The 26790-nt window shown below is 42.5% G+C and overlaps 1 protein-coding gene across 8 annotated transcripts; it reads left to right on the forward strand.

Annotated features, from left to right (window-relative positions):
• Window positions 1–5228: 5228 nt before the first annotated feature.
• Window positions 5229–18440, forward strand: TEX26 (testis expressed 26). 8 transcript variants are annotated; one of them, XM_033146448.1, is made up of 8 exons: window positions 5229–5410; window positions 7417–7501; window positions 8847–9009; window positions 10106–10262; window positions 11144–11317; window positions 12694–12855; window positions 15861–15906; window positions 18000–18440. In XM_033146448.1, the coding sequence occupies exons 1-8, from the start codon at window positions 5281–5283 to the stop codon at window positions 18025–18027; spliced, it is 945 nt and encodes a 314-aa protein (XP_033002339.1). In that variant the 5' UTR covers window positions 5229–5280; the 3' UTR covers window positions 18028–18440. The 8 variants fall into 8 exon arrangements, with proteins under 8 accessions (XP_033002339.1, XP_033002337.1, XP_033002338.1 ...); XM_033146446.1 differs by lacking the exon at window positions 15861–15906; XM_033146447.1 differs by lacking the exon at window positions 15861–15906 and having other exon boundaries at window positions 7420–7501.
• The last annotated feature ends 8350 nt before the right edge of the window (window positions 18441–26790 follow it).

The following is a 26790-nucleotide window of genomic DNA, read 5'->3' on the forward strand; positions in this document are numbered from 1 at the left end:
GCTTTGCATGCTGCAAGAAAAGAATAGAGAAGCTTGAGCTCTTAAACTTTCAATGAAGATCTGTCGAAGGCTTTGAACGGAAGCTAGATGCTACCATAATGCCCTTTTCGTAAACCGTTTCAGATAGCTGCATCATGCTCGCCTGTGTTAGCAGATGAGTGACTATGACACAAGAAGCTAAATTTAAACAATGAATTCAATTCTGTCTGCAGCGAAAAGCACAGCTTTTATTTAGCAGTACTGGGCAAGAACCTTGACATGTTATCTCAATGATTTGAGATTAATGAAGTGGCGGATCAAATGTGTTATGCAACCAAGTGCTGTTGTTCTATTTGCTGTTCTGTGATATAATACACTGTGGACCTTGGAAAAAAAACATGTTTTTAACATGGTGAGATGAAATATTGCAAGAGCTGTCTGAATCACCTCTTCAAAGGGATTACTCAGATATTAGTCATGCTTTCTGACCTAAAACTATCCAACTCATCCCACTACTATATTCCGTTACCACCACAGCTTCTTCAGATTAATGTTAAAGCACCAATGATTTATACTGGATACATGAAAACATCCCCCAGACTAAATAATGGTAAGGTAAAACTGAACCTTATCAGAGGCATGAGATTTCTCATCTGCACAGAGTCTTGGTGACTGTTCAGTTAGAAAATTTAACTGCCTGCACTGTCATACTAGATAAAAATTCCAGTTAATTTTGGTATCGGCTGTTTTTGAGAGGGGTAGTACAAGCAGCAGTCAATGTGGCTTGCCAGTCTCAAAGTGGAAATTTGACTGGAGAATGTTCTAGAAGATGGCTGGAGAGGCCAGGGTTTCCACACCACCCAAAGCCATTGTCGTCTCTAGTAGCAGCATATTATGGGACTTCAATGCTGTGTCTGTTTGGGGCAATTTGTAGGATGCTGCTTCTGGCATGGAGGAAGTGGAATGGGATAGACTGGGTAACTTTTGTGAAGGTCTAAAGATGATGCAATCCCACACCGCTTTAACTTAGGTCTGGTGTGAATGATAGCAGTTACAGTACGTCAGGTGTCAAGTTGACAAGGGAAAATCACTGGCGCACTGGTAACTTTTCACCAAGACTCTTGTAGGTGGTCTATGGTGTGGCTTGAGAGGGAAGTACTGGAAGAAGGTGCAACTGGAGTCTCCTCTGAGAGTTCTGAGCCAAACCTGAAACTCGTATGCATCAGGCGTGGACATTCCAACTGAGCTGGCAACATTGGCTTGAGCACATTTTTCCCCCTAACACTCCTGGGAATTCTCTAAGATACAATAGGCCTTTGCCACATTGACCTTGCTTATTTACAAAGAAAACAACTAATTCCTTCACTCGGCCATACTGCAAATAGAGCTGTCTGGAAGCAAAACAGTAATGGGAGAACACAAATTAGTAATAATGATAATATTGCAACTGATTTATTAATTGCCTTCTAAACCACTTTCTCAAGGGTACAGAATCATTCAAAGGGTATGTGGAAGGGGAATAATATGAATAAAAAATGAGACACGTTTTGATGGTTTAGTTGGAGCGAACCCTTACAAAATGGGATAAAGCGTTAGCATTTGGGAAGCATGTACATTTGCTATACTGTTGGCAAAGTGATTGGGGGGAAATGTTCTGAAATCCCTTTTAAAGGCAATTATGCTGAACATTGATTTGATCCATGGTTTCTTTGATTAAAACTTTGATTGCTTGTTTGAAATTGCAATCCTACATACATTTTATTGAAATTCATTGAGACTGTCTTCAGCAGGCATCCCCAAACTTGGCCCTCCAGATGTTTTGGGACTACAACTCCCATCATCCCTAGCTAACAGGACCAGTGGTCAGGGGTGATGGGAATTGTAGTCCCAAAACATCTGGAGGGCCAAGTTTGGGGATGCCTGTTCTTCAGAGTATCATGCATTGGAGCTGACTGTATGATTTGCAACCACTGAGAAATCTGCAGGTTTTTATCTACATATAAAAGCCAGTAACATGACTGGGTTCCCTTTGAAGACCAATACTTGACTGATCAGTTGGCACTATGGTCTAAACCACCGAGCCTCTTGGATTTGCCGATCAGAAAGTTGGCGGTTTGAATCCATGCAATGGGGTGAGCTTCCTATTGTTCTGTCCCAGCTCCTGCTAACCTTGCAGTTCGAAAGCATACCAGTGCAAGTAGATAAATAGGTGGCGGGAAGGTAAATGGCGTTTCCATGCGCTCTGGCACTCGTCACAGTGTCCCGTTGGGCCAGAAGCAGTTTAGTCATGCTGGCCACATGACCAGGAAAGCTGTCTGTGGACAAACGCCGGCTCCCTTGGCCTGAAGTGAGATGAGCACCACACCCCCATAGCCGCCTTTGACTGGACTTAACTGTCCAGGGTCCTTTACCTTTACATGGCTGAGAATATAAACTCTCCAACAAAACATTCCAGGGAAAAGATCTCCTATTCAATGTTGCAGCCAGTCATGTCCTTTACTTGAGATATTAGATTCACCCTGACCCCCAGTTTCCCACCACTCTGCAACAGACACTAAACATTCTATGGTCAATGCCAATTGAACATGCACCATTCTCATTCGACACTTTCTGGGTCTTCTTGCACCCTTAGTGTTTTTTTCCTGAGTCCCCCCCCCCCCTTGTATTTCTGCAAACCTTGTTCCACCAAGTATGCTGATAGTGCTCACTCTAGTTTCTCAGTGCACCCATTTTGTCACCCTGTTGGCCCTCACCAGCTGTGTTCACCATTAGGAGGAGTGACTTCTGGTTACACTTTTCCCCAGGCACACCCCTTAACAACAATTCCCAGTTAGTAATGATGGATATCAGAATTTATGTATAATTATGCCACTTTTCCTCCAAGTTTGTCAGACAATCCAGCCTGGGAATGGTTTAATAATGTCTGGCAGGAATTCCCACAAGAAAGCTCTTAAAGGGATGAACTCATTACGTTTACTACTCTGCAAAACTTGTTGAAATCAGATGGCTCAGAGAGTGGTATGCTGGAACACTGAATAAGATTTGGCAGAATAAAAAGTTTTCATGAATATGAACAGCTCCAAAATCAGCTCAATGGATTCTATAACTAGAATGTTGCTTAAAAGTTTCCCTGTGCTATGTGACCTTTTTAGCAGAAGAATGACTGAAAATGTATTACTATTTTATGTCCTCAATGCCCTAATTCCTTCTTCTTTTTAAGTCCCAAAATAACAAGTTAAGGTGCAACATTAATATGTCTTCAATGCAAAGCAGCACCAACAGGTGAGATCCATCTTCCCTGAAAGTTTAGAATCTGATGCTGTACCACAAATGACTATTTGCAACATAAATGTATCCAAATGTGTAACATTGTTAAACAAGGTAATTAGTAGGGGAAAAACAAGACATGAATGAAATAATGCTAATTGCATGCATGCTTATATGATTACATTGCAGCAAGACTGCAGACTTGGCTTTTTCAACCCTTTGGAATGTTGCAACTAAAAAGCAGTGTATAGTGTTTTAATATAGCTGCCAGCATTCCAACAGAGATAGACATTTCCAACATTAAAAAAAAACCTTAAGCCAAAATTAGGGGCTTAAGAAGCTCTTGGGCAATAATATATTCCCCATATATATATATATATAGGCAGGGATAGGGGACCTGTGTCCCTCCAGATGTGCCCTAAGGGCAACTTACAGCAATGGATGCAATATACAGCACAATAAATACCAACTAGGCTTAGTAGCCATGCCAGCCTTATCCTCCATGAATTTACCAGTATCTAATCCTCTTTTAAGGCTATCCAGGTTGGTGGCTATCACTGCCCCTTGTGGAAGCAAATTCCATAGCTTTAACTATAGAGTAACTATAGAGTATGTGTTGACTACACTTTATGTTTTCGGGAACAGAATGTCATACATACATACCATGACCATGTCCTATGAAAGAACAAAGTTTGTGTTTATTACTTCATAGGAAGCTCCAAGCAATCGTGCTTTTAAAAAATAAAGTAAGTGCAGCTATGTAATACATGCGCTTTTGAACATGTTAGTCTCATTCAAAGGGTAACATGAAATCTGGGGTGTGGAATGGTCCATCTGGTACATGATAATTTTTACTATTTTCTTACAAACAAGGAATTAAGGGATAGCGACGATAGCAGGCATATGAATGATGGGGCCATGCTGACACATGCCTAGTTGCTAGGGTGGGTAACTACAAATATCCAGATATTCCACTTGCACCGCAGTTCTACTTAGCCTTCACTCCAAAACCAGCAATTGCTGCTGTTTGACATGCCACTTCTCTGCCCCACCAGGATTCAGATTCTTTTAGAAGTACAAAAACCCCCAAATTTCAGACGAAACTTTCCCTATAATTGCATCTTCATGCCCAGCAAAAAAAGGTGAAGCTCTTAAAAGTTATTTCAGGCAAGCAGCTATTAAAGCAGCAGGAATCCTGCATAAAAAGAAGTTGGCAACCCTAGTCTTCCTGCAGGCTAACCAAATATAATCAGTCCATTTGGGATGGCTGGGGACAAAAGGCAGCCTAGATTCCTGAGCAGAAAAAAAACCCATACATTTAGCTGGGGTGTGTGTGAGAGCAAGTGGGATAACTACCGGTAACTCAGCCATACAGTTGCAAATAAAACGTTTTAAATGTGCTTTATGTGCAATATACAACGTGACACAACGTTGCAATATAGAACATAATGGTGATGGTGAGCCTTATGGAAAATTCAGTGTATTTTTAAAAACATTTTTAAAAAAGCATGTTCAGAACGGTTTTTATATGTGTGCAGATCCCACCATGGGCATCTATCCAAAAACTCCAAAAGAAGAGGTATGCCCATCTACTACAAAATAATAATAATAATCATCATCATCACCACCACCACACGAGCCGTCGGGCATCTTAATAAACCATGGACTTGCTGAGGCCGAAGCTGCGGTGGACTTTAAAAGGGCCACTTTCTCTGGCCACCCCAGAGGCGACCTCCCTCTCTGCCCTCCTGCTGTGAAACCTCACCCTGCCCTGCTGGCGAGGCAGGAAAGGGTGTAAAGTCACCGGCTCCCTCCCTTGGTCACAATAACAAGCCCGGCGCCGGGGCAACCGAAAGGGCAGCAGCGCCCAGGGTGTCCCCTGCCGCCTCCCGACAGCTCCGCCGCCCGTCTTGGCGCGGCATCCTCCGTTCCCCATCTCGCCCTGTGTCGCGGGCGGTCTCTTCTGCGCCACCCCTCCCCCCCCGCCGGCAGCGGAATACAGCGCTCGGTTGGGTTGGAGCTAATCCGGCACGCATGGAGCCCCCAGAGCGCGAGGCCGGCCCTATCCTGCCGCCCATCCATGGCACCGCCATGCCGCCGCCACCGGCCTGCATTCCCTTTGTCCCCCCGTGGAGACCCAGGTCAGCGCGGCCGTCGCCCCCGGGTGAGAAATCTTTCCGCGCTTAGCTCAGAGGGTTAGAACGCGGGGCGGGAGCAGGAGGGGGGGGGAGGAATCTAGAACGGCAGGACGCGCAAGCGCGAGGAAAGGAGCTTGCGCATTAGCCACCTTGAAGTTCTTTGCCCTTAGCTTCTTGCCAGATAACTTTGCTATGGGGCGGGGTAGGGGGGTAGAGGAAGCAAGAGTTAGGTTGAATTTGAGTGGGAGCGGGGGCCATATATTGGTTTGATTGTGTTATGCATGGTTTGGGTCACAATATTATGCATGCCTGGAGTGTTTGGAATACTTTAGAATAGCCTATACAAGCTAGTAATCAGGGCAGGCCCAAGAGATTTTGGCACCTGAGGCAGACAGACCACAAAATGGCATTCCCCTCCCCCTTCCTCCAGGGAAAAAGGGATGAGTGAAGATCTACATCAGGGCCAAGAGGGGAATAAAGATCTACATCTGGATCTGCTGCCCCTGTGGATCCTGCCGCCTGAGGCAGTTGCCTCACCTTGCCTCATGGGTGGGCTGGCCCTGGATACTAGCACTTCATCTATCTCAAGTTATAACTAGTCATTTCATGGTTCGCCTCAGGTGCCAAAATTTCTTGAGCAGGCCCTGCTGGTAACCAGCCACATGGTTAGAGTGTTGGTCTTGGACTGGTAAAGACCCAGGTTCAAATCCCCACTCAGCCATGAAGGTCACAGGGTGACTTTGGACCTTTTCTCTCTCAAGCTAATCTACCTCACAGGGTTGTTGTGAAGATATGATGGGGAAAGGCCACCATGAGCTCCTGAGACAAAAGGCAAAATAAATATGAATTATGGAAGTTTAAAAAAAATATAAATTGCATATTAGTATATTTATTTAATTAATAGAAATGTACAAAGTGTCACATAGCAGAATGCTTTTCTTTGAGCTGAGGCTAAATATATATACGCCTGAATATGTGTGGGCCTATGTAAACATAATGTAAACATAGACACAAAGCCCTTTTAAAGGTAGAAATCGGGTACCATGAGACGGGGGGAAAATAAAATTTCTTATCCACTGGCATTCAAGCCTGGTGCTTTCCAGAAAAAAAATGTACCAGTTGAATTCCTGCAAGTCTTAGCAAATTTGGAAATAATATTCAAACAACTGGATGAGTAACCCAGAACTTTTGTTTTACTCATTCACACATCTTTTCTTGCAGGCAACATTGCTCAAAGAAGTAAATTTAGTAAAATAATAATTATTTTTTAAAAAAATTGAAGTACCTAAGTGGCACATAGGCTGTCTATGGACACAGTCCAGTCAAAATGAAGCTTTTAAAAATCCAATTGATTCTGAGGATGAGACTAATTTTTATTTTTATTTAATTTGGAATACACACGAGAGGATTTCTTATTTTTTTATTTTACCATTCTCACAGTTTATGTTCACTGTTACATGGTTGGTTGTTGTGAGTATAATTCTACAACTCATGAGAATAGTATATGAGAACACTTTGATAAGTGGCAGAAAGTTCTTGGAAGGGGTAGGGTACTGTCTCTTTAAATCAAATCAGAATGGATCCTGAATGTTGCTTTTGTAAAGGTTCTTTGCAAAGGCAGAGTGCCAGTTGGCTGGTTCTGAGAGAGAGAAAAGCCAATGCAGAATCTGCAGTTTCGTGAACTGGCTAAAATGTAAGGCTGTTTTCTGTATCTGTGATCACCTCAATATGACAATAACCATGCAACTAACTGCTGCATGGTTATTATTTTTAAAAAGGAAATAATATGCTTTGGGAAGGGCAATCACAATCAGGTTTACCTCATGGGAAAAGGAGGACTTTCCCCTGTGGTTCTGATCCCCTTCCCAATGGCTGCTATTTGCATTGAGAAACAAGCTCCCATTGGTGTCAAGACCTTCAAATAGTTTTTGGGGAAATAGTTCACCCACTGTTTTTTTCATTACTGATTAGTAAAAAGAAGTTAGACTAGTAAGTGTTTCGAATTTATAGCACTTACAGTTGATGTTTTTAGTAGGCAGACTAAAGTGGGATCCTTATGAAACGACAATGAGACACGATTTTGTCTTTAATCCTGCAACAGATGCTGGTGCAGATTGGTAAGATGATACCGATTTAACTTATTCAAACCATCCAAGCATTAAAAAAAATTGCTGTTTGGCTCCTTTTATTAGCATGTATCTTAAACCATTATCTTCCCCATGCTGTATCTGATCAGCACCACTAGAAAGGGAAAGTGAAGATAAAAGATTGTGTAAAGTAACAAGTAGTTTGTCCCTATAACTATCATGTGGAAATAATATTTAAAATGCTTCACTCTGGAGACTATATAGAACCCTCTGCCCTGAATACAACAAGAAATTGAGCCCCTGTTACCTTTTGGGTCTGGAGTACACATGTTGTTTAAGGCTGTGAAATTCTGGGCTGGAAGGGTCTCTGAACTTTTAATGTCCACGTAGAGACATTTGGCAGGTGGGAACTCCTGCTGTCTTCTAGAGGTTGCCTTGCCACATGCAGTATGCCACCAAAAACAGCACAAGAAGCTGGCAGACCAGAGTTGGCCCTCCAGATGTAGTTGGACTCCCATTTCCAACAACCCCAGTCAGCATAGCCAATGGTCAGGGATGATGGGACTTGTAGTCAAGCAACATATGTAAGACCAACTCCCCCACCCATCTTATGAAACCATCACAGCTAGCAAATTTTGCTTTCACTGCTCCCTTTCCTTCCATTCACAATTCTTTCCTTTAAAGCACTTCCTTTCTGAAATGTCCAATTGTCTATTCTGACTGGCAGCAGCTATCCAGTGTGTCAGGTGCAAGTCTTCTACATACTCTGATCCTTAAACTGGATATTCCAATAACTGACTCTGGAACCTTCTGCATGCAAAACATATGTTCTCGACAACTGAGCTATGGTCCCTTTCTCACCTCTCCCTTGTTTCTGGTCCAGTCGCATCCACTTCTTCCTATCCTTCCCAATGGAAGTAAAGCCTCAGCGCAGTGGCAGCAGTGGCGAAGCTGCATGCTCCAGCACCGGGGGAAGAGCAGGCGGGGGCATGGCTGGTGCGTGTCCTGGGGGTGTGGTGTGCATCCTGGGGGCGTGGTGCCAGGCGTGGTGGGGGAGGTTCGTGGCAGGTGGCCAGAGAGCGGCCACGATGGTACCCCCTCCCTGATGGTGTAGGGAGCAGTGCGCTTCCCTCCTTTCCTCCACCAGTGAGTGGCAGAGCATATGTTCTGCATGCAGACGGTCCCAGGTTCAAGTCAAGTAGGACTGGAAATGACCCCCATCTGAAACCCTGAGGATCTGCTGCCAATTCTGTGTGAAGACAATACTCAGCTAGGGTAAGGCAGTTCTTAAGGACTGTACAGTACTTAAAACAGGAGCAGTTGAAAGGTAGCAGCCATGACTGTATTTCATTAACATCTCAATTGTTTCTTTCAGTGCCAGAGCAGGTAAAGGGCATGTCATTCCCTTTCAAGTAGATGAGCCTACTGGAAGGAATAACTACAGAGATGAGTTCTGTTGGAAGCCTTATTCCAAGACTGAACCTATAAGGACTGGCTCTGCATCAGGCATAAGGAGACACAATCCTCAGCCTGGAGAAGTAAGGAATGCACTTGTTCTTCCCAAGGTTTTACATGTGATTTGCATTTTACTTTTACATGAAGTGACCTATTGGAGAATATCTGATTTTGGAAAACCAAATCGTCAAAGAGGATTATCAGGGGAAAGGAAAGACTTAGCAACCAGAAGCATGCAGCCCAACTCTATGCGTGTTTACTCAGAAGCAAGTTTCACTTGAGTTGAATGAGACGCCAAGTAAACATGCTAAGAGCTACTTTGCTTCTGGGGCAGGTTGCAGCTTTGGGGAATCCAATCTGGATTTAAAACACTGTCAAGGCAAAAGGTTAGATCTGCTCTTTCTCCAAGCTGCAATCCCACTCTGGGTTTTGCTGAGGGGGTTGCAGTGCCTGAGATTTAGTAAACAAAAGCCAAGCCCACAGGAACCCATTGTATGCTTAATGTCACATCTAGTTTGGCCTCAGAAGAATTTGGAACAGTCATGCAGTGTGTGATATATCATTGTTGCAGGAAAATAAAAAAACCATATTTGCCTGGCACTGAAACAATCACATGGTTCGCTCAGGGGAGAGCATTCCATCATAAATGGGGAGCTACTGCAGAGAGGACTTGTCACTGCTCTCTAGACCTCCCTTGAAGGTGCTGTTTACAGATGGCAATCTCTAGGTCTGGGTGGGTACCTATAAGGAAAGGTGGTCCTTTAAAGCCGTAAAAGACTTTAAAGCTCAAAACCAACACTTTAAATTGGGCCCAGAAACTAATTGGCAACCAGTGCAGTTGTACCAGGACCAGCATTATATGTTCATAGTTTCTTGTTTCAGTTAACAATCTAGCTTTTATGTTCTGCACTAAAACTAGATGGACCGATGGTTGCCCAAGGAGGAACTCAGCAAGAACTTTTGAGCACTTTGCTTATTCACTGTGGTTATTAAACCAGTTTGTTCTTAACTGTGGTTTAATCTGACATGTTTTTAGGTATTTTCCTTAGAAAGAGGAAAAAATGATTATTGAACAACAGAGCATAATAAAGTAGAAGACCGGTTTATATGAAATGCATTTTTAATCAGCATTTTCATATTCAGTCTCTCTCCTTCCCTCCCCACTTTCTACATTGTTAGCGCTTCCTGATTTGGCAAATGCCTCGAGAGGAAACACCAATATCTATAGAAAGTTTTTCACCTTGGACGAAACCTATTAGTAAGCAAGATATCGAGGATGTATTAAAAAAACAGTATAAAACAGCTTACGCAAGAGATTATTTAGGGATACAACCAGGTGAGGACTTTGGCTTCCCTTCATTCTTTGACAACATTATTATTGAGGTCATGTTGAGGTTTACGGCTGCATCTATAATTGAAAGCCAAAGAGGCATGTTTCAGTCAGAAACATCTTCAGTCTGGCATGGAAGATGGCATTTAACTTAGATTGTGTATGTCCTACAATCAAAGAACCACGGAATTGTAGAGTTGGAAGGGACCACAACACCCTGCAGTGCTGGAATCTTTTGCCTAATGTGGGGCTTGAACACATGACCCTGAGATTAAGAGTCTCATGTTTGGTAAAGAAATCATATGCATATGTCCAAGATGATCAAGGGTCTGAAAACCTTTATGAGGAATGACAGAAAGAACTGGGTATGTTTAGCCTGGAAAAGAGGAGATTGAGAGGTGATATGATCGCCTCCTTCAAATATCTAAAAGGCTGTCACATGGAAAATGGAGCAAGCTTGTCTTATGTTCTGGAGGGTAGGACTTGAACCAATAGCTTCAAGTTACAAGAAAAGAGATTTTGACTCAGCATTAGGAAGAACTTTATGGCTGTTCAACGGAGTAACGGAATTCCTTGGAAGGTTATGGACTCTCCTTCCTTGGAGGTTTTTAAGCAGAGGTTGGATGACCATCTGTCATGGATGCTTTAGTCAAGATTCATGCATTGCAGAGGGTTGTACTAGATGAGCCCTTGGGGTCCCTTCCAACTTTTTTAGAAGTAAGCCTCATTAAGTTCCATGGGACTTAATTCCCATAAAAGTGTGTATAGGACTGCAGCCTATGTGGCTTTCTGTCATTTGCTTTTTGCGTGATTTCTCCTCCACATTTCTTATAAAAAGAAATTTATTTCCTCTTTACATTTGCCGCAACATTACTCTTTCATTTCAGGTGCTCCAAGAGATGGTGCTCCTGCTCCTTCAGACTGGAAAATGTTAGTCCCCAAGCCACCAGATACTGAATTCAGGCATCATTACCAACCCCAAGTCAATTCTCCGGATTTAAGAGACTATACTTGGAAATATGGATGTAATGCGAAGCGCCATATTCCAGTGAAAGGCGCTGGTGAGGATATCTTTGGGTGCAATAGAATAGATGAAACTCTGGGTTTGAAGCCCAGTTTTGGAATTTGGTTCATTGAACCCCATTTTCTTGTAAACATGGGCAGACAATACTTTCAAGGTTAGCTTTGTTTACATATTTGAGCAGTGATGCTGAGGTTTCCAAAGAAAACGAGAGAAGGAAGATTTCTTCTCCCAAGAGCCATTCTGACCCAGTAGGTTGCATAGGAGAATTGCTCTTACTATGAAATAGGCAATGGTCTTGGCATACATCACAATGAAACCATGGCGTCAAGTATGGGGGGCCGTGGGGGCCAAGGCCCCTCCCAAAATTTCAAATAAGAGGGCCGGGCCCCCCAAACTTTTCCACCGGCCACGTGTGCACACCATGGGTGGTGCACACCATCCACATGCACGTCAGCATGCCCCATGGCATGCATGGATGATGTCTGCACACCGCCGGGGGCACTGACATCATGTAGCCCTGGGCCCCCTCAATCACAGGGGCAAGGTGGCACATGTGGTTAGCTTCAAGGAAACTCACCACTAAATTATTCTATCATTGCTTTATTTTTAAAGAACTTTTTATTTTTATTTTTAAAGGATATTTCCAAGACAAATATCCAAGGTGGCTTACATCAGTATAATTAAGCATTACAGTTAAGAATTCAACAAGAGAAACCCAATCCACCATTTAACCTAAAATAGGTTCCCTCTCACTCCAGTATTCTCCCTGTCTAAAAAGAGGAAAAGAAAATATATCTTCTTCTTTATATCCCCTAAAGCGGCATTGCAGGCAATATTGAATAGAGAACATGTTGACTACATTTCACAAAGGGCTAATAATTATTACATGCTATTATAGGGAAGTTGTATTTTCACAGCTATCAATTATGTGCTGTTTGAGTGCCTGAAAAAGGCAAACCAAGTACTATCTCAAGGAAAGAATTCTAGACTCCATATAACTGAAAAACAAGTGCACATTTGAAAAAGTACATGTGCTTTGGAAATTGTAGATCATTATTAACTAAGTCCCTGCCTTTGTGAAATGTTAGGTCCTGCATATTGATTTGTGGTTTTATTTACACACTAGTGCTTGTTATAGGCAAATGTGTCATTGGCTACATTCATCTTTGAGTTCCATAAGTAGAAATCACAGCATAAGAGTTATTGACCTATAAGGAAAAAGTCCATCAGAATCATGCACTGCCATTGTGGATACTCCTGAACAGCAGACCACCTGAGAGGCATCCTTTGCCATTATTATGGCAAAACTTGGAATTGGAAAGCCAGAGCATTCCAGAGGAAGGGGCGGGGGAACAGTGGTGTAGTTTCTTTATTTCATGGTTTCACTTCTCTCTTTTTGGCTTCTCTTCACAGTTCCTTCAGTATCTTTTGCTCAGATCTGGAATCATGAACATACCAAACATCTGACCACATACCAAAGAGATTTTGGGAAAGATTATAATGAGATCCTGGCTGTTTTGAATTCTTTAGACCCAGAAGAAATTAAAGCGTATGTGGACAGAGCGCCTCAACCAGGTAGGTGAGGGTAGAGGATCATAAACTCTGTAATAGGCATTGGGGGAGCCAAAAACAGCAAAGACTTCCTGAATGACAAAATCTTTTAAGTGTTCTCATTTTTCCATTTGTAGAGCTGATCTGATTCTGTTTGCTCAGCTAAATGAATTTAAGTTTTGAGACTTAAAACATGCAGTACAACTACTATAGATTCTGTGCCTGTGTTTGTCTGCAGGGAAGATTGTAGGACCAGGATAGTTTGAACAATGTACATGATCAAATTAGTCATAATATTTCTCTCCTGCCCTATGTCCCAGAAGATTAAAATGATGCAAGTGGGGCTGTGCAACAAAACGTTGCTGTGTATCTTGGGTGTGTGTAGCCATCCATGGCTGAGCAGGTAGAACCCCCCCCCCAAAAAAAAAGTTAGCATGAAAGACAGGAGTCTCTGCTGCAATTTGAGTCCATGTCCACAATTTTGGTTTTCTAATATTTCCAAGGGTCACCAGTTTGCATGGCAGTCAGTAGAGCATAAGGCTCCTGCATGCTATTGAGTACTTGAATTGACCTGGGAGGAAGTATGAGAGGAAAATTAAGTAGATTGACCTAAGAGGGGATTTCTCACTGGAGGAAGCCAACTCTACTCTCTCAGCACAGCCCTCCGACTTGTAGTAATAGGGATATATAACGTAACACAATGCTGTTGCAGACTACTTCCTCAGCCCAACATGCAATGTGGAGATAAAAGCAGTGGATTAACATTGCAGGGTTGTTGTATACTACAATCAGCCTCCGCCTAATTCCCAACTGCAGTAGTGGTCTAATACATCTGGACAACACTCCTGAGTTGTAAACCACCTGCAGTATTTAGTGTGATCTACAGTGCAAAGCTGTCATAAACTGCCTTGTCCCAAGCACAGCCTCTCCAACTTCCAGTATTGGGACAATTTGACATTATTTGCTTTGGAATTTGCATTAGCTGGTTATTTTTTAAAATGCATGTTTCACCTTAAATATTAACTGAGTTAGAAACAGCAGGAGCTTTTCTCTTTGCTGCTACTGCTACCTTTTGGGTTTTTTTTTAAAGGATTGGTGGGGTACTGGTGCCCAAATCCAGCTACATTAAGAACTTGGATTTGCCCATTGATGTCTATAGGCTGTTCTAACTTCCATCCATGAGGACATGCTCAATGCAAAGCAGGACATGACCTATCCAGATAATGTTATAATTCTCTCCTTACTTTTTAAATCTATGTGTCTTTTCCTCCATCTTCCTTTTCCAGGATACTCCATTCTCCCTCCTGTGGTCCCACCCTTAAACTGTCAGTCAGCACTCAAACACCAGTCTTCGTTGGGATGTTTGGTTTTATTTTCTACTTACCCCTAGGGTTTCTCCCTAAAGATCTTTCCTAGTTCTGCAAACCTCTAGGTTCCTCTGAGTTTGCTGATTTATCTTTCTGTTTGTGTTATTGTTTTGGCTGTGCGTGTTTTTGACTGAAGATGGGAAAGAATGGGGACAAGTTGGGGGTCTTGCATGAAAATGTTGTGTGTACGTGTATGTTTGGAGAGGGGAGACTTCAAAGCTCTCCCTACTCCGAGTAAATGAGTGAGTGGCAACTGCCAAGAGAACAAGTGAACAGGTAGGCAGGTGGGGAGAGATTTGTTCTCTGCCTGCTGGTGAGAGAACAAATGAATGGCTTGTGTGAGAGACGGAACAACAGAGAGCCTGCTGGTGAATGAATACGTGAATGGGTGGCTTGCTGACTAGTGAGTGAGTGAGCAAGTGAACGGGCAGGTGCTGGCTGATGCAAGAGTGAATGAATGAGCCCATGGGGGAGAGCAAGGCTGCATACACACCAGACATTTCAAGTACGTGACTCGCCCCAAATAATCCTAGGAACTGTAGTTTACCCCCCCCCCCAGCTCCAATTCCCAGCACCCTTAACAAACTACAGTCCCAGGATTCTTCAGGGGAGTCATGTGCTTTAAATGTATGTTGCGTATGCAGCCCAAGATAGCATTTGGTTGCTGGCTGCTGAGAGAGAATGGACAGTGGCTGGCTACTACCAAGAGAGCAACTGCATGTGTCTTTATATCTATGTGTCTCCTCTTCTGCCTTTCCCCCCGTCTCTCTGTTCCATTCCCCTTTCCTTCCAGCTTTCGGGGTTTCTTTTTTTAACTCATCCGGCAGAAAGGATTCTGTGGGCACTGGGTGTATGCTCAGCCCTCGTTGGGCTGTTTGAAGGGAGGGGTTCTTCTTCTCCTTCATCTCTCTCTCTCTCTCTCTCTCTCTCTCTCTCTCTCTCTAAAAACCTCAAGGTTACCCCTGGTTTGCTGATACCTCCATCTTGTGCATGACTCTTTTTTTGGCTACAAAAGTAATGGCACTCAGAGAATTGTATCATATTTGGGATATTGGATGATGCATCACTAGAATGATATCCTAGCTGTTCCCATCCAGGTGGCTGACTAGATCCAGGTCTACTTAGTGACAGAAGCACACCAGGCATCTTTGTTTCCTCCTATTAAGTTTGATGTGATGGCCGAATTATCTGTGCTGTTTTGGTGACTATATACGAAGCCAGTGAGTTATTTTCTCCATCTCCCCTCCCGCTTTGTAGGGTTTTTCTGGGGTTTTCTCTCTGAAGGATTACAGGGCAGTGCTCTTTTTCTTTTCTTTGCTTTGTGATTATTGCCATGTATTCTTTTTTTTTCTTGAAAGAGGCTCTGTGCATGGCAGAAATTCAGCAGGCTCCATTTTCCTCCAGATGGAGCCACAGTAACACAGGGATAAGGGAAACTATGGCACTCCAACTCCCATCAGCTCCAGCCAGCTGGCCAATGTGCTAGGGATTCTGGGAGTTGTAGTCTGGCAACACTGGGAGGGCCACAGGTTCCTCATCCCTGCAGTAACAGGTGGAAAGCTGCACCTTTTGAATTTCTGCTTCTCATGCAGCCGCTAAAGGCACAGACCCTCTGTCAAGGAAAAACAACAACATATTCCTAGCCTATTTTTTATTTTCCAGGTATTTCCTATAGGAAGCCCAGAAGGATTTCCTCTGAAAAATATAGGTAATGCCCAATGCTGATGCAATGATTTTCACAACTGCTGCCTCCTGCCCTGGTCCTCCTCTGGTCCTATTACTGACCATCCCCTTCGTTTGTCACATCCTTTGGCCATTTGGAGAAAACCGGATTCTCACATTGCCTCATAGCAGGCGGTGTGTGTGGCAGGACCTGAGGAGTAACAAGGAAGGAAAAACTAGAGCTGCTCAGGGTGCATACGCTTGGGCGTAATTTTACAATTGGCTCACTCACCTCATTTATCACAAAAAATATATATCTCACTGCCTAGTCGGAGTAACAGGAAACATATTCTTGTTTTCAGCAGAAACCAGAGGAAGGGTCAGGACAGGAGGCTCTAGGGATTGCTAGTGGGCATGGGCCTAGACCAGGGCTTTTTTTCAGCCGGAGCTCAGTTCTGGCACTTCTCAGATGGGTGGTGGCAACACGAGAACGGGCCTTCTCTGCAGTGGCTCCCCATCTGTGGAATCCTCTCCCCAGGGAAGTTTGCCTGGTGCCCTCATTATACACCTTTAGGCGCCAGGCAAAAACGTTCCTTTTTAACCAGGCCTTTGATTGATCCAATTTACAGCCTATGCCCTTTTAAAATGTGTTCTTTTGTGTGTGGGGGGGGGCTATTGGGTTGTTGTTTTTATTTTTATTAGGTATCTTGTGGTTTTATATCTTGATTTTATTCTGGTTAGAAGGATTGTTTTGTTACAGGCTAACTAGACAGAGTTTGGGACAAACTAGACACAGCATTAAGTTTGTCTTTGCATCTAATGTGCACACAACTGGCCTACGGGGTTTTGGTGCTTAAGGTCTATCTCACTGAGCTCATCTACTACCTGAGCCGCTTACTGCTTCCAGGTAGTTGGTGTGTTGCTTTTACATTCTCCTGGTGTAATGGATGACTGGGTGTCCTAGGTAGCTGGTGGGCTGACACTCTAGAAGACCTAGACAGGTGGACACTTATGCCGTCACCAGTAGCTTAACCACCCAAAAGCCCTAGCTAACAAAGAGCGGGCAAGTGAATGAGTGGGTGGGGGGAATGACTGGTTGAGTGAGTGAATTAGTGAATGGTGTGTGTACTATTTATAGGCCACTTTTCTGAAGAATTACAAAATATAAATACGAAATAATTTTTACAGGTATCCCGGTAAGTAAGTCAGTGAGCAAATGGAAGAGCAAGTGAATGGGTGAAGTGTAAATAAAATTGACTGAATGAGAGTGACTGTGAATGGGCAAGAGAGCTTAGAAACACAAAGACTGGAACATTGGGGAAAGTGGCAAGAGGATCGGTGCCTTTGCCCAACTATCTTGATTTTTGTCCGCCCCCACCCCCCGGCTGCTTTGGGCCCATAGCTATGCCCAGCAAAATAGAGAAGGCAAACAGTTGCAGGCCCAGACAGTTCCAAGAGAGACCAATGAGGTGCCAGGCAAGGGTCAAGCCATGGGACTGGGCCGCACTGATAGGAGATTCTACCTCTTATACATTACGGTAGTACCTCGGGTTACAGACGCTTCAGGTTACAGACTCTGCTAACCCAGAAATAGTACCTTGGGTTAAGAACTTTACTTCAGGATGAGAACAGAAATCGTGCTCCGGCGGCGTGGCGGCAGCAGGAGGCCGCATTAGCTAAAGTGGTGCTTCAGGTTAAGAACAGTTTCAGGTTAAGAACGGACCTCCACAACGAATTAAGTTCTTAACCCGAGGTACCAGTGTAATGGCTTCTTTTAAACTAGTTATAAGGGAGAATTCCTGTTGCTTTCCTCAGTACACTAAGATCCATCCCACACAATCATTGACATACTGTACCGAAAGGCAGTGGTAAAACTGGAGAGTAATTGACCCCTTGGAGTCCATCCAGTCCAGTCAGCTCTTCCTGATCCAGCAAGGGAACAAGTTGCTTAAAAAAGAAAAGCCCAATGTAAAACAAACAGAACATTTACAAAAAAGCAAAGATGCGTTTAATGTCATATCTGATTTGACCCTTTGATATCCCACCTATTTCCTGTTCTAATGTGAAATAATTATTGATGTTGCGTATGTCTGGTTATTCTAGCTTTAGTGACACATTTTCTTTCACTTGTTTGTGTAGAAAAAACCATCCTTCAGAGCTTCCTTGAAAGGGTCAGCGGGGACAAGAAATTCCAAAGGCCTTCCTCATCGAAGAAGCCGGAAGAAAATCCAGTCAAATGTGTCTAATAGCTTTTAGGAGAAAATTCAGCAATATTCTAGGAGGCTGAATTACACTTGAATACCCTTGTGGTCTTTCTTTATAGTAAACCATTTGAAGAGCTACACCTAACTTTCTTATACTTTAGGTTTTCTTTTGAAATTGTAAAAGACTGTAGTACTACCATCTCATTGACCTTGGAAATATAGTATGGATTCAGGAACTTTCATTGCAATCAGAGAAGATCTTGCATATTCCATATATTGCAAATCAAATATTTTTCCCTGCCCTATTATCATTTCCTTGTTATAATGCTACTGCAATTTAAATAAAAAATAATTACGATAATCTTTTTAAAAAATAGATTAGAAAAAGAGAACATTCATTCTAGCTTTAATTTTGCTCTTCTACTAGATTATATTGGTTTCTGAATCTCAGAAATTTTAATTTGGACTATGACCTTTAAGTCAATTAATAATATGAGTTTTACACTACATGGATGTTTACAGTGCAAGCCTTTATCTGTCTACGCAGAAGGAAGTCCCATTGAGTTCAGTGAGATTTACTCCCAGGAAAGGGGTAATGGGTTTGCTGCCTTTAGTCAATGAACTAAACAATTAAATTTGGAAATGAGTGAAAATAATAGTTTTGATGGCAAAGTATTCCCTTTGTTTTTAGATTATGTACACATGTGTTATAGAAAAATAATTATCTTCTAACACAGTGATGTCCAACTGGTAGACTGCGATCAACAGGTAGATCCTTGGATGATTATGGTCGATCACAGGATCCTTATCGATCACGAGATTAAAAGCAATATATAATGAATGTTCCCGCCCCACCCACCCCCCTCGCTCTGTCCCTATGTAGCATCAAAAGGGCAAGCTTTTATAGTATTCTGGTTAGCGTCGTAGTTAATGGTTAGCCCCCCCCCCCTAAAAAAAGATCAACAAGCTCAGGAACTCTGGGGCATCTTCCCCTTTCCACACACACCACGCACGCTCCTCCTCCCTCTAATGACAATGGGTAGATCACTGCCAGTTTTATTATACTGGGAGTAGATCTCAGCCTCTTGGGAGTTGGATGTGCCTGTTCTAGCAGATTGGTAACTAAATATTGTAGCCCTAGTTTTAATTCCTTGAGTTCCCTTCCTCAGCATAAAGCTGTTTTATTCCTCTGAAGTTACACCTTCCCATGTTGGTCAGATTAAGAGTCTGTATTTCATTATGTATAAATTATGTTTGCTGCTTTGTAAACTGATCAATTTAGGAACAGAACCCAAATAAATCTGTTAAGGCTGTGTACACGCAACATTTTATTTTATTCCAGAATCAATGAAGACTGAGTACTCCCACCACCACATCCACACATGAATTGCATCCACACATCTATTGCATATTTATTTATTTTTTTGTCCCTGAAAAGTACTTATTGTCACAGGTAACCTGTATGGCTAGGAGTGCCTTATTGTAGGTCCAGCTGGTTCACCATCTGTGGCCCCCTTCAGACAGAGATGACTTGACCACTCCATGTTTTGCTAACTGCCAGATTAGACTATTGCAATGTGTTATTCAAAATGATTCGAAAGATACAACTAGTGGGTGGTGCTGTGGGTTAAACCACAGAGCCTAGGGCTTGCCAATCAGAAGGTTGGCGGTTCAAATCCCCGCGATGGGGTGAGCTCCCATTGCTTGGTCCCAGCTCCTGCCAACCTACCAGTTGCACGTCAAAGTGCAAGTAGATAAATAGGTACCGCTCTGGTGGGAAGGTAAACGGTGTTTCTGTGTGCTGCTCTGGTTTTGCCAGAAGCGGCTTAGTCATGCTGGCCACATGACCCAGAAGCTGTACGCCGGCTCCCTCAGCCATTAAAGCGAGATGAGCGCCGCAACCCCAGAGTTGTCCGCGACTGGTCAGGGGTCCCTTTACCTTTACCTTTACTGTGAGAACCCATGCAACACTTCTAAAATAACCACACTGGTTGCCTATTAGCTCTAAACCCAATTCAAGATGCTTACACTAATGTTTAAAGCCCTAAATGACTCCCTCTTGGTGGCTCCTCTACTTTCAGAGTTTCTGTGGGCCGTGACCTGCGAGAGGGCCTTCTTGGTGTTGGCCCAAGTAATGTGGAACTCCCTACTCACAGAGATGCATCTTGCATCATCTCTACAGCTTCCGTCAATGACTGAAGATGCATCTCTTTACCGTGGCCTTTGAAAGCTGAATAATTGATTTGTGTCCTCCATGTATTGATTTGTGTGTGTGTGTGTGTGTGTGTGTGTGTGTGTGTGTGTTGGGGATTGGTTGTTAATGTTATGCCTGGTGCAGAGAAAAGGGGCTTGGAGCAATTCATTGATTAAAAGGCTACTAGTCATAGTGGCTGTGCACTACCTCCAGAATCAGATCCTTGGAATACCAGCTGCTGTGAAACGCAAGCAGTAGGTCTCATAGGGTTCTTCTTGTGGTCTTAGCTCAGAATTCAGCAACAAGATTAGTTCAGAATTCAGCAACAAGCTAACCAGCAATGTAACTGACACCATAAAAAGAAGTAACACACTTACTGTTCATATTGAGATGACTGTGCAATTCAAGAAAAATAGCTGATGATTTACAGTTGGCAATGAGAGGTCGCTGCAGAAATACTGCCAAGGCAGGAATGAAAATGGCATGCATCAACCAAAATGAGGACTTGTTTGTAGGGCTGATTACAGAGGCGGTAGGTGTGGTTATTATGGCTTCAGTGTGTTGGTTTTGCCTGAGAGAGGAGGCAGGAATATTGTGCATTAAATTATTATGAAGTGTGTCTGTCTCTCTGTGTGTGTTTGTGTATTTCTGTGTGTCCTATATGTATTCTGCTATATCACAACTATCAAACATAGTCAAACTACCTTTACACGCCGTTATCAGCTATCTACTGTTGATATATTTCTCTCTCCATCTATTTTCCCTTTGAGATTTGATGACTAAATATCTGCCAGATGGAGTGTTGCCTATTATCAGCCTGCCTGCACAGGCCTGAGCCAAGTTTAGCTCTCCCCTGAAATAATTTTCATTCTCAGAAAAAACAACAACAATTAAGCACTGATAGATAAAACACAGATTATGAGCAATAAAAACAGCACTGCGCTAGCTGCTGCTGGAGCACTGTAACCCAGTTCTGTTCCTGAGGTTATTACACAAATTCTTTAGTTTTTTTTTAATATGTGCCACAAGCCTTCAGATTGAGGTAGTTGTGGTTTTCTTACATTTCACTTACAATATGAAATGTACTAACTGGAACACTCTGTGAATCATAATGGAATTTGCTGGCTGGTGCTATTAATTGAGGATGAAAAAACAAATCTAAAAACCAAGGCTTGTGCTTTGTATAACATAAAACAGAACAGGACATTCTGGATTCACTTAGGGCTGTTTTGCACATTCTTCCTCTCCTTTTTTTGTAAACTGACTGTATGGTGTTCCTCACCAGGCAAAGAAGTGATTGTGCAAAAGTGAATGTCATGTGATTTTCTCCCTCATCGTTTCAGTTTTTCAGCACCAGAAGAAATTGTGGGGTGAGTCAGAAGCAGGAAGATGTTGCTTCCTGCCATAATTCTCTTTTGATGTTCCTTCTTTCTTGCTGTAAGTTCACAGCTGTTTTCCATCACAACAGGTTAAGTAGCCATTTGCCTTGCTTTCATTTTGGGTAAGAATCAGGGCTGAGCAGAGCATGCCAATGTTTGGAGCTGAACCGTTAACATCTAAGAAATTTCATAGCATGTTCCACCATCATAGTGAAGTAAGCAGGGGTATTCTGATAAACAACAGACAAATAGAGTTCAAGGAAAATCACCTTTATTTCATAACTTACCAGTAAGTTATGGTCCCCAGTCTGAGCAGACTGAGGCAAAATATGCAGCTCAGTCCAGGCTTATATAGCTTGTAGTCACTCTCCCTCCTCTCTCACAGAGAAGACATGGAAATTTCTTATTGGTCAAAAGACAAGCCATATATTATGTGGGAAGCCCCAATTGGTCAAAAATAAGCCGTCTATGACATAGGAGCAATTAAAACAACTGTTCTGATATGATTTATGACACGAGATGCACATGCTGCAAGTATACGATGGCAGTTTATTGCATGGCTTCCATCCTTCCATTTTAGATCCTTTGCCAAGAGATAACACACTTCCCTAGTTGACAGCTTCATAGCTTTCTTGGGTCACACTGACCTGACCCTGAGCTAGCATGCCAGGATATGCAGCTCCCTTGCCAAGATTCTCGCCAGTTCAACTGGTCAGGTGGGCTTAGGTCACTCACATTCATTCCTCACATGTTTCTAGCCTGGGTCCGCACAACCTTTGCATGAGCTTTTTACCTTAAAGTGAACTGTAAGCTAAATCATAGGGAATGTTCCTCATTTTACATCCTTTTGTTTTACAAGCTTGGGGATAATTTGCACTCAGATTGGTGGTTCAAAATAAATTCTGATCGACACCTCCTACAATATCATGGGCCCAGCTTCTGGTTTCTAGGTACCTGATAATTTAAAAACATTATCAGTGAATATTCCCTCCTGAACTAGCAGCTCTTGCACAAAATGGATGTTTGGAGTCATCAGGGACAGGCTTTTGATTGGTCAGGTATCTACATCTGGATGAAGTTGGATCTCTGCAGGATAGGACCAGAGGCAATTAGCACAGACCAGAATGACAGCAATCAAGTTTCAGAAAACCAACAAAGATTCAAAAGGCCAGAGACAATCCAAGGCAGAGGGCCTTCTCGGTAGAGGCACCCACCTTGTGGAACACCCTCCCATCAGATGTCAAGGAAATAAACAACTACCATATCTGACTTTTAGAAAGCATCTGAAGGCAGCCCTGTTTAGGGAAGTTCTATCATGTTTTAAATATTTTGTTGGGAGCCGCCCAGAGTGGCTGGGGAAACCAATTCAGATGGGTGGGATATAATTAATAAATTATTATTATTATTATTATTACTACTATTACTGTTATTATTAGGCAGGTGTGAGGTCAAGTTCCAAACAACAGGCGCTTAATTTTTACCATGTTGTTGTTGTTGTTGTTGTTGTTGTTGTATTTCATTACATTTCAATATTGCAATATAACATAAAATAAAACAACCCAGAATAAAACATTACTGAAGAAAGTAAAATATAACGGAAACATTAAAAGCAATTAAATTAACAGGAAACTAGAATGTTAAAGATTTCAAAATAAAGCATTAGAAAGGGGGTCAACTACCGAATGCACATCTAGCGCAGCAAAGGTAACATACAAAGAAAATCTTTTAACGTTTCAAAATGAAACATTACCAACGGAAGTCAAATATAAGATGCACTTTTAAAACAGCATAATTAAAAAGAGAATGTACACACCCCATGCATTTAAAACACATGGCTTCTCCCAATGACTCCTGGGAACTCTAGTCTGTTAAGGTTGTTAGAAATTGTTGCTCTGAAAGGGGTAAATTACATTTTCCAGGGCTGAGGGGGTGGGGGAAGCCATGGGCTTCAAATGTATTGTGTGAATGTAGCTTCTCTTGGTCTTTTCTGTCTCACAGGCTTATGATGAGGACAAAGCCTTTTGGATTAGAAGTGGCATGCAAATAAATAAAAATAAAAGGATGTGGGGATACCTTCTCCTGTCACTCTTAGGCTAACCTATACTTAGCAAGGCTGTAGTGTGCATAAAATGGAGGGGAGAGAACTATGATGAATGCCAGTCTGAGCTACCTGGTGGAAATGGGATTTAAAATATTGAATTTATAAAAGTTCTGGCTTGACATTAAAGGACAGCTCGAGGCTGCCTAACACACCGTATACATTTAAAGCACAATTTTACAGTCAAAACAATATGCTCTGACTTAAGCTCCGACTCCTACAGTGCCTCAGAAGAACTTGCTTTTATCAGGTTTGGTGGCAGAACTAGATACTCGGGTAGGTAGAAGGACCTTTGAGAATCACAGCTCAGGGCCCTTCTACATGTCACTTTTATAGTACTGCAGCTGCTCCCCCCCCCCCATTTTCCCATCAATGTATATATATTAGCAAAGGGTATACAAATGTGCACATGTTTCCCAAGTCTCTCAAGCACCTAGCAACACCTGTGCCCTGAGGGTGCTGCAATGCATAATTCCCAAGCCTGTGATGCTTTGGGACTTGGAGGAGGTGCTAAGTAACCTGAGCTGTGGCAAACTCTGGACAGACAAGATCTAACCAGCAGGCTCCAATCTTAGGAACAAAGTGGGCACCCACTGCTGCCTGCCTCAGGGCAGGGGAGCGGAAACAGCAGTGGCATTGTGAGATTCAGTTGCTGGCACTGGGAAGGGTAGTATTCTGGTATTATTTCTGGTGCCAGAATGCCTCTGGGGAGAAGAGTGAGACCAAGTTCTGCTTCAGGACACTTAGAAACATCCACACTTAGCAGGTAAGAAGTGTGTGTGGTGGGGGGGAGGATTTGTTTTAAAAACTCTCAATGCATATAAATAAATAAAAAACATGACCTGCTTTAAAAAATAATAATAAAAGGAGTTTGAGTGCAAACGGAGTCCAAGAGTGACTGCAGTGCTGATCAGTACTGTTTGGAAGCTATTTGCTTGTTGTCAGGGTACAAAATGCTGTTCTTTTGCTGTCTTATGAATCGTCAAAATTTTCAAACCCTAACACAAACAGTTTCTTCACTGAGACATGATCTCTTCACGTTCTATCGTCTTCATGAATTCTATACCACTAATGCACAATCTTACGGCAAAAATCCCCACCCCCCTTTTTTGTTTTGTTTGCTCATTCTGCTTTGCTTGGGAACGTGCAACGGATTATAATTAGCTCCTCACACACACCAGTGCTGCCTGAGAAGGAGAGTTCCTTGACTTGGTTTCTTAGAACAAGAAAGATAAAACAAAGGTTTAACTTTTTGCCATACAAAAAGCGAAGAAATAAATAATAGCAATTTTGGGAGGGATGAAAAAGTATTTATTTTGTCAAACTATCAATTATATGCAATTAGAATCATGGCATGGAATGCACTTTGTGGAACACCCTGCCAACAAAAGAGACCCTAGAATTGTAGAGTTGGAAGGGACCTTGAGGGTCATCTAGTCCAACCCCCTGCAACGCTGGCATCTCAACTAAATAATAAATGGCAGGTGGCCATCCAACCTCTGCTTAGAAACCTCCAAGGAAGAAGAGTCCACCACCTCTCACAGGAGTCTGCTCCACTGTACAACAGCTCTTACTGTCAGAAAGTTCTTCTTGATGTTTAGTCAGAATTTCCTTTCTTGTAACTCGAAGCCATTGGTTTCAGTCCTACCCTCCCTAACAGAAGCATGGGGGGCGGGGGAGAGAATACAAATCCTGTTCAGGTTTCCTCTTGATTATATTAAGGTTTGAAGTATTCCTAAGAGAAGAGTCAGCTATTCATCAAGCATATGGGTTGAGTGTTCATAAGCCAGTTATAATAGTGTTATGCAACTGTTTTAAATCTTAAAAAAATTAAAAACCATGAATTAAAAAAACAGTTTAAAACAGCAGCACATGCATAAAATCAATTCCATTCCAAGACAGATGCTGAGATGCAGATTTTAGAAGGTGTGTTAATTTTGCTATGGACATTTGATGCGGTTTGAATCTTTCTGTGTATCTCTGCTGCTTGCATTGTTTCTCAATTCTTTTCTGGGAGGTAGGAACAGAACAATAGCACACTACTTTTCTGTTTCTTTTTGTAGAGGCATAGTTTTGACATGTAATTTGCACCCCATTGCAACACATAATCACTTTGACACACTTCCATTATTATCCTTCTCATCAGCATCCTTTTACCAGGATTTTTTTTGGGGGGGGGACACAAATAGTAACAAAACACATTTTCACCTATTTTATTTTATTTTATTTTATTTTGCAAAAGGTTTTAAAATGAATAAGTGTCCCTAGCATTTTTTTAAGCCCACTGCTAAAATGACATGATTAGGCACACATTTACTCCTGTCGCCACACAACTATGCTACGCCCACTAGTGTAGTTATAACAGCAGGATATTCACACACAAATAGTGCCATGCTCATAGAACGATGGAGAGTCGCTTGTAATTATTTTTGTAGCTTATAGTGGAAAATCAATTGACTAGGTAGCACTAAAACTGTACATTCTAGAAGCACTCTTAGAAGCCATCCCAATTTATCGCCTAGCCTTTGTCCAATGCTGCCTCCTTGTGAATTTAAATAGATTAGCATTTATTGTTTTCGTCTCTGGGAGAGTCGTCGCACATAAGGCAGCCATACAACGCTATACACTAGTTTCCAAGTTGGTCGTCTCTTATGGTACCCAATCCAGGAAATTATGATTGTATTAAATGATGCTGCTTAGCTGACGCTAAGGCTTCCAACCCCACTGGACACCAGCCAAGACCAGCTTCTTGTTGACTCGCCCATTTACATTTAATCTTCTCCAGCACATGTTATGGAGGCTGACAATAAGCAGAAATATTTGTATGACTCACCCACCCTGCCCCTACAATCCTCTTGTTTATGCCCAACCAGCCACTCTAAGTATAGTTTAATATAGGAAATGTCCAGATTGGAGACATGTTAATGTGTCTTCTCTTTTTTGTGGTGCCATTGTGTAGGTCCTGTGAGAATCTGAGTGAGTCACTTCACCTTGTTATGCCCTCCATTTCCCTCCCCTCCCCATTTAATCACATGATAACTGAAAAATGTGAGGG

Source organism: Lacerta agilis, chromosome 4, assembly GCF_009819535.1.
Source record: "Lacerta agilis isolate rLacAgi1 chromosome 4, rLacAgi1.pri, whole genome shotgun sequence".
In the NCBI taxonomy this organism is placed as follows: domain Eukaryota; kingdom Metazoa; phylum Chordata; class Lepidosauria; order Squamata; family Lacertidae; genus Lacerta; species Lacerta agilis.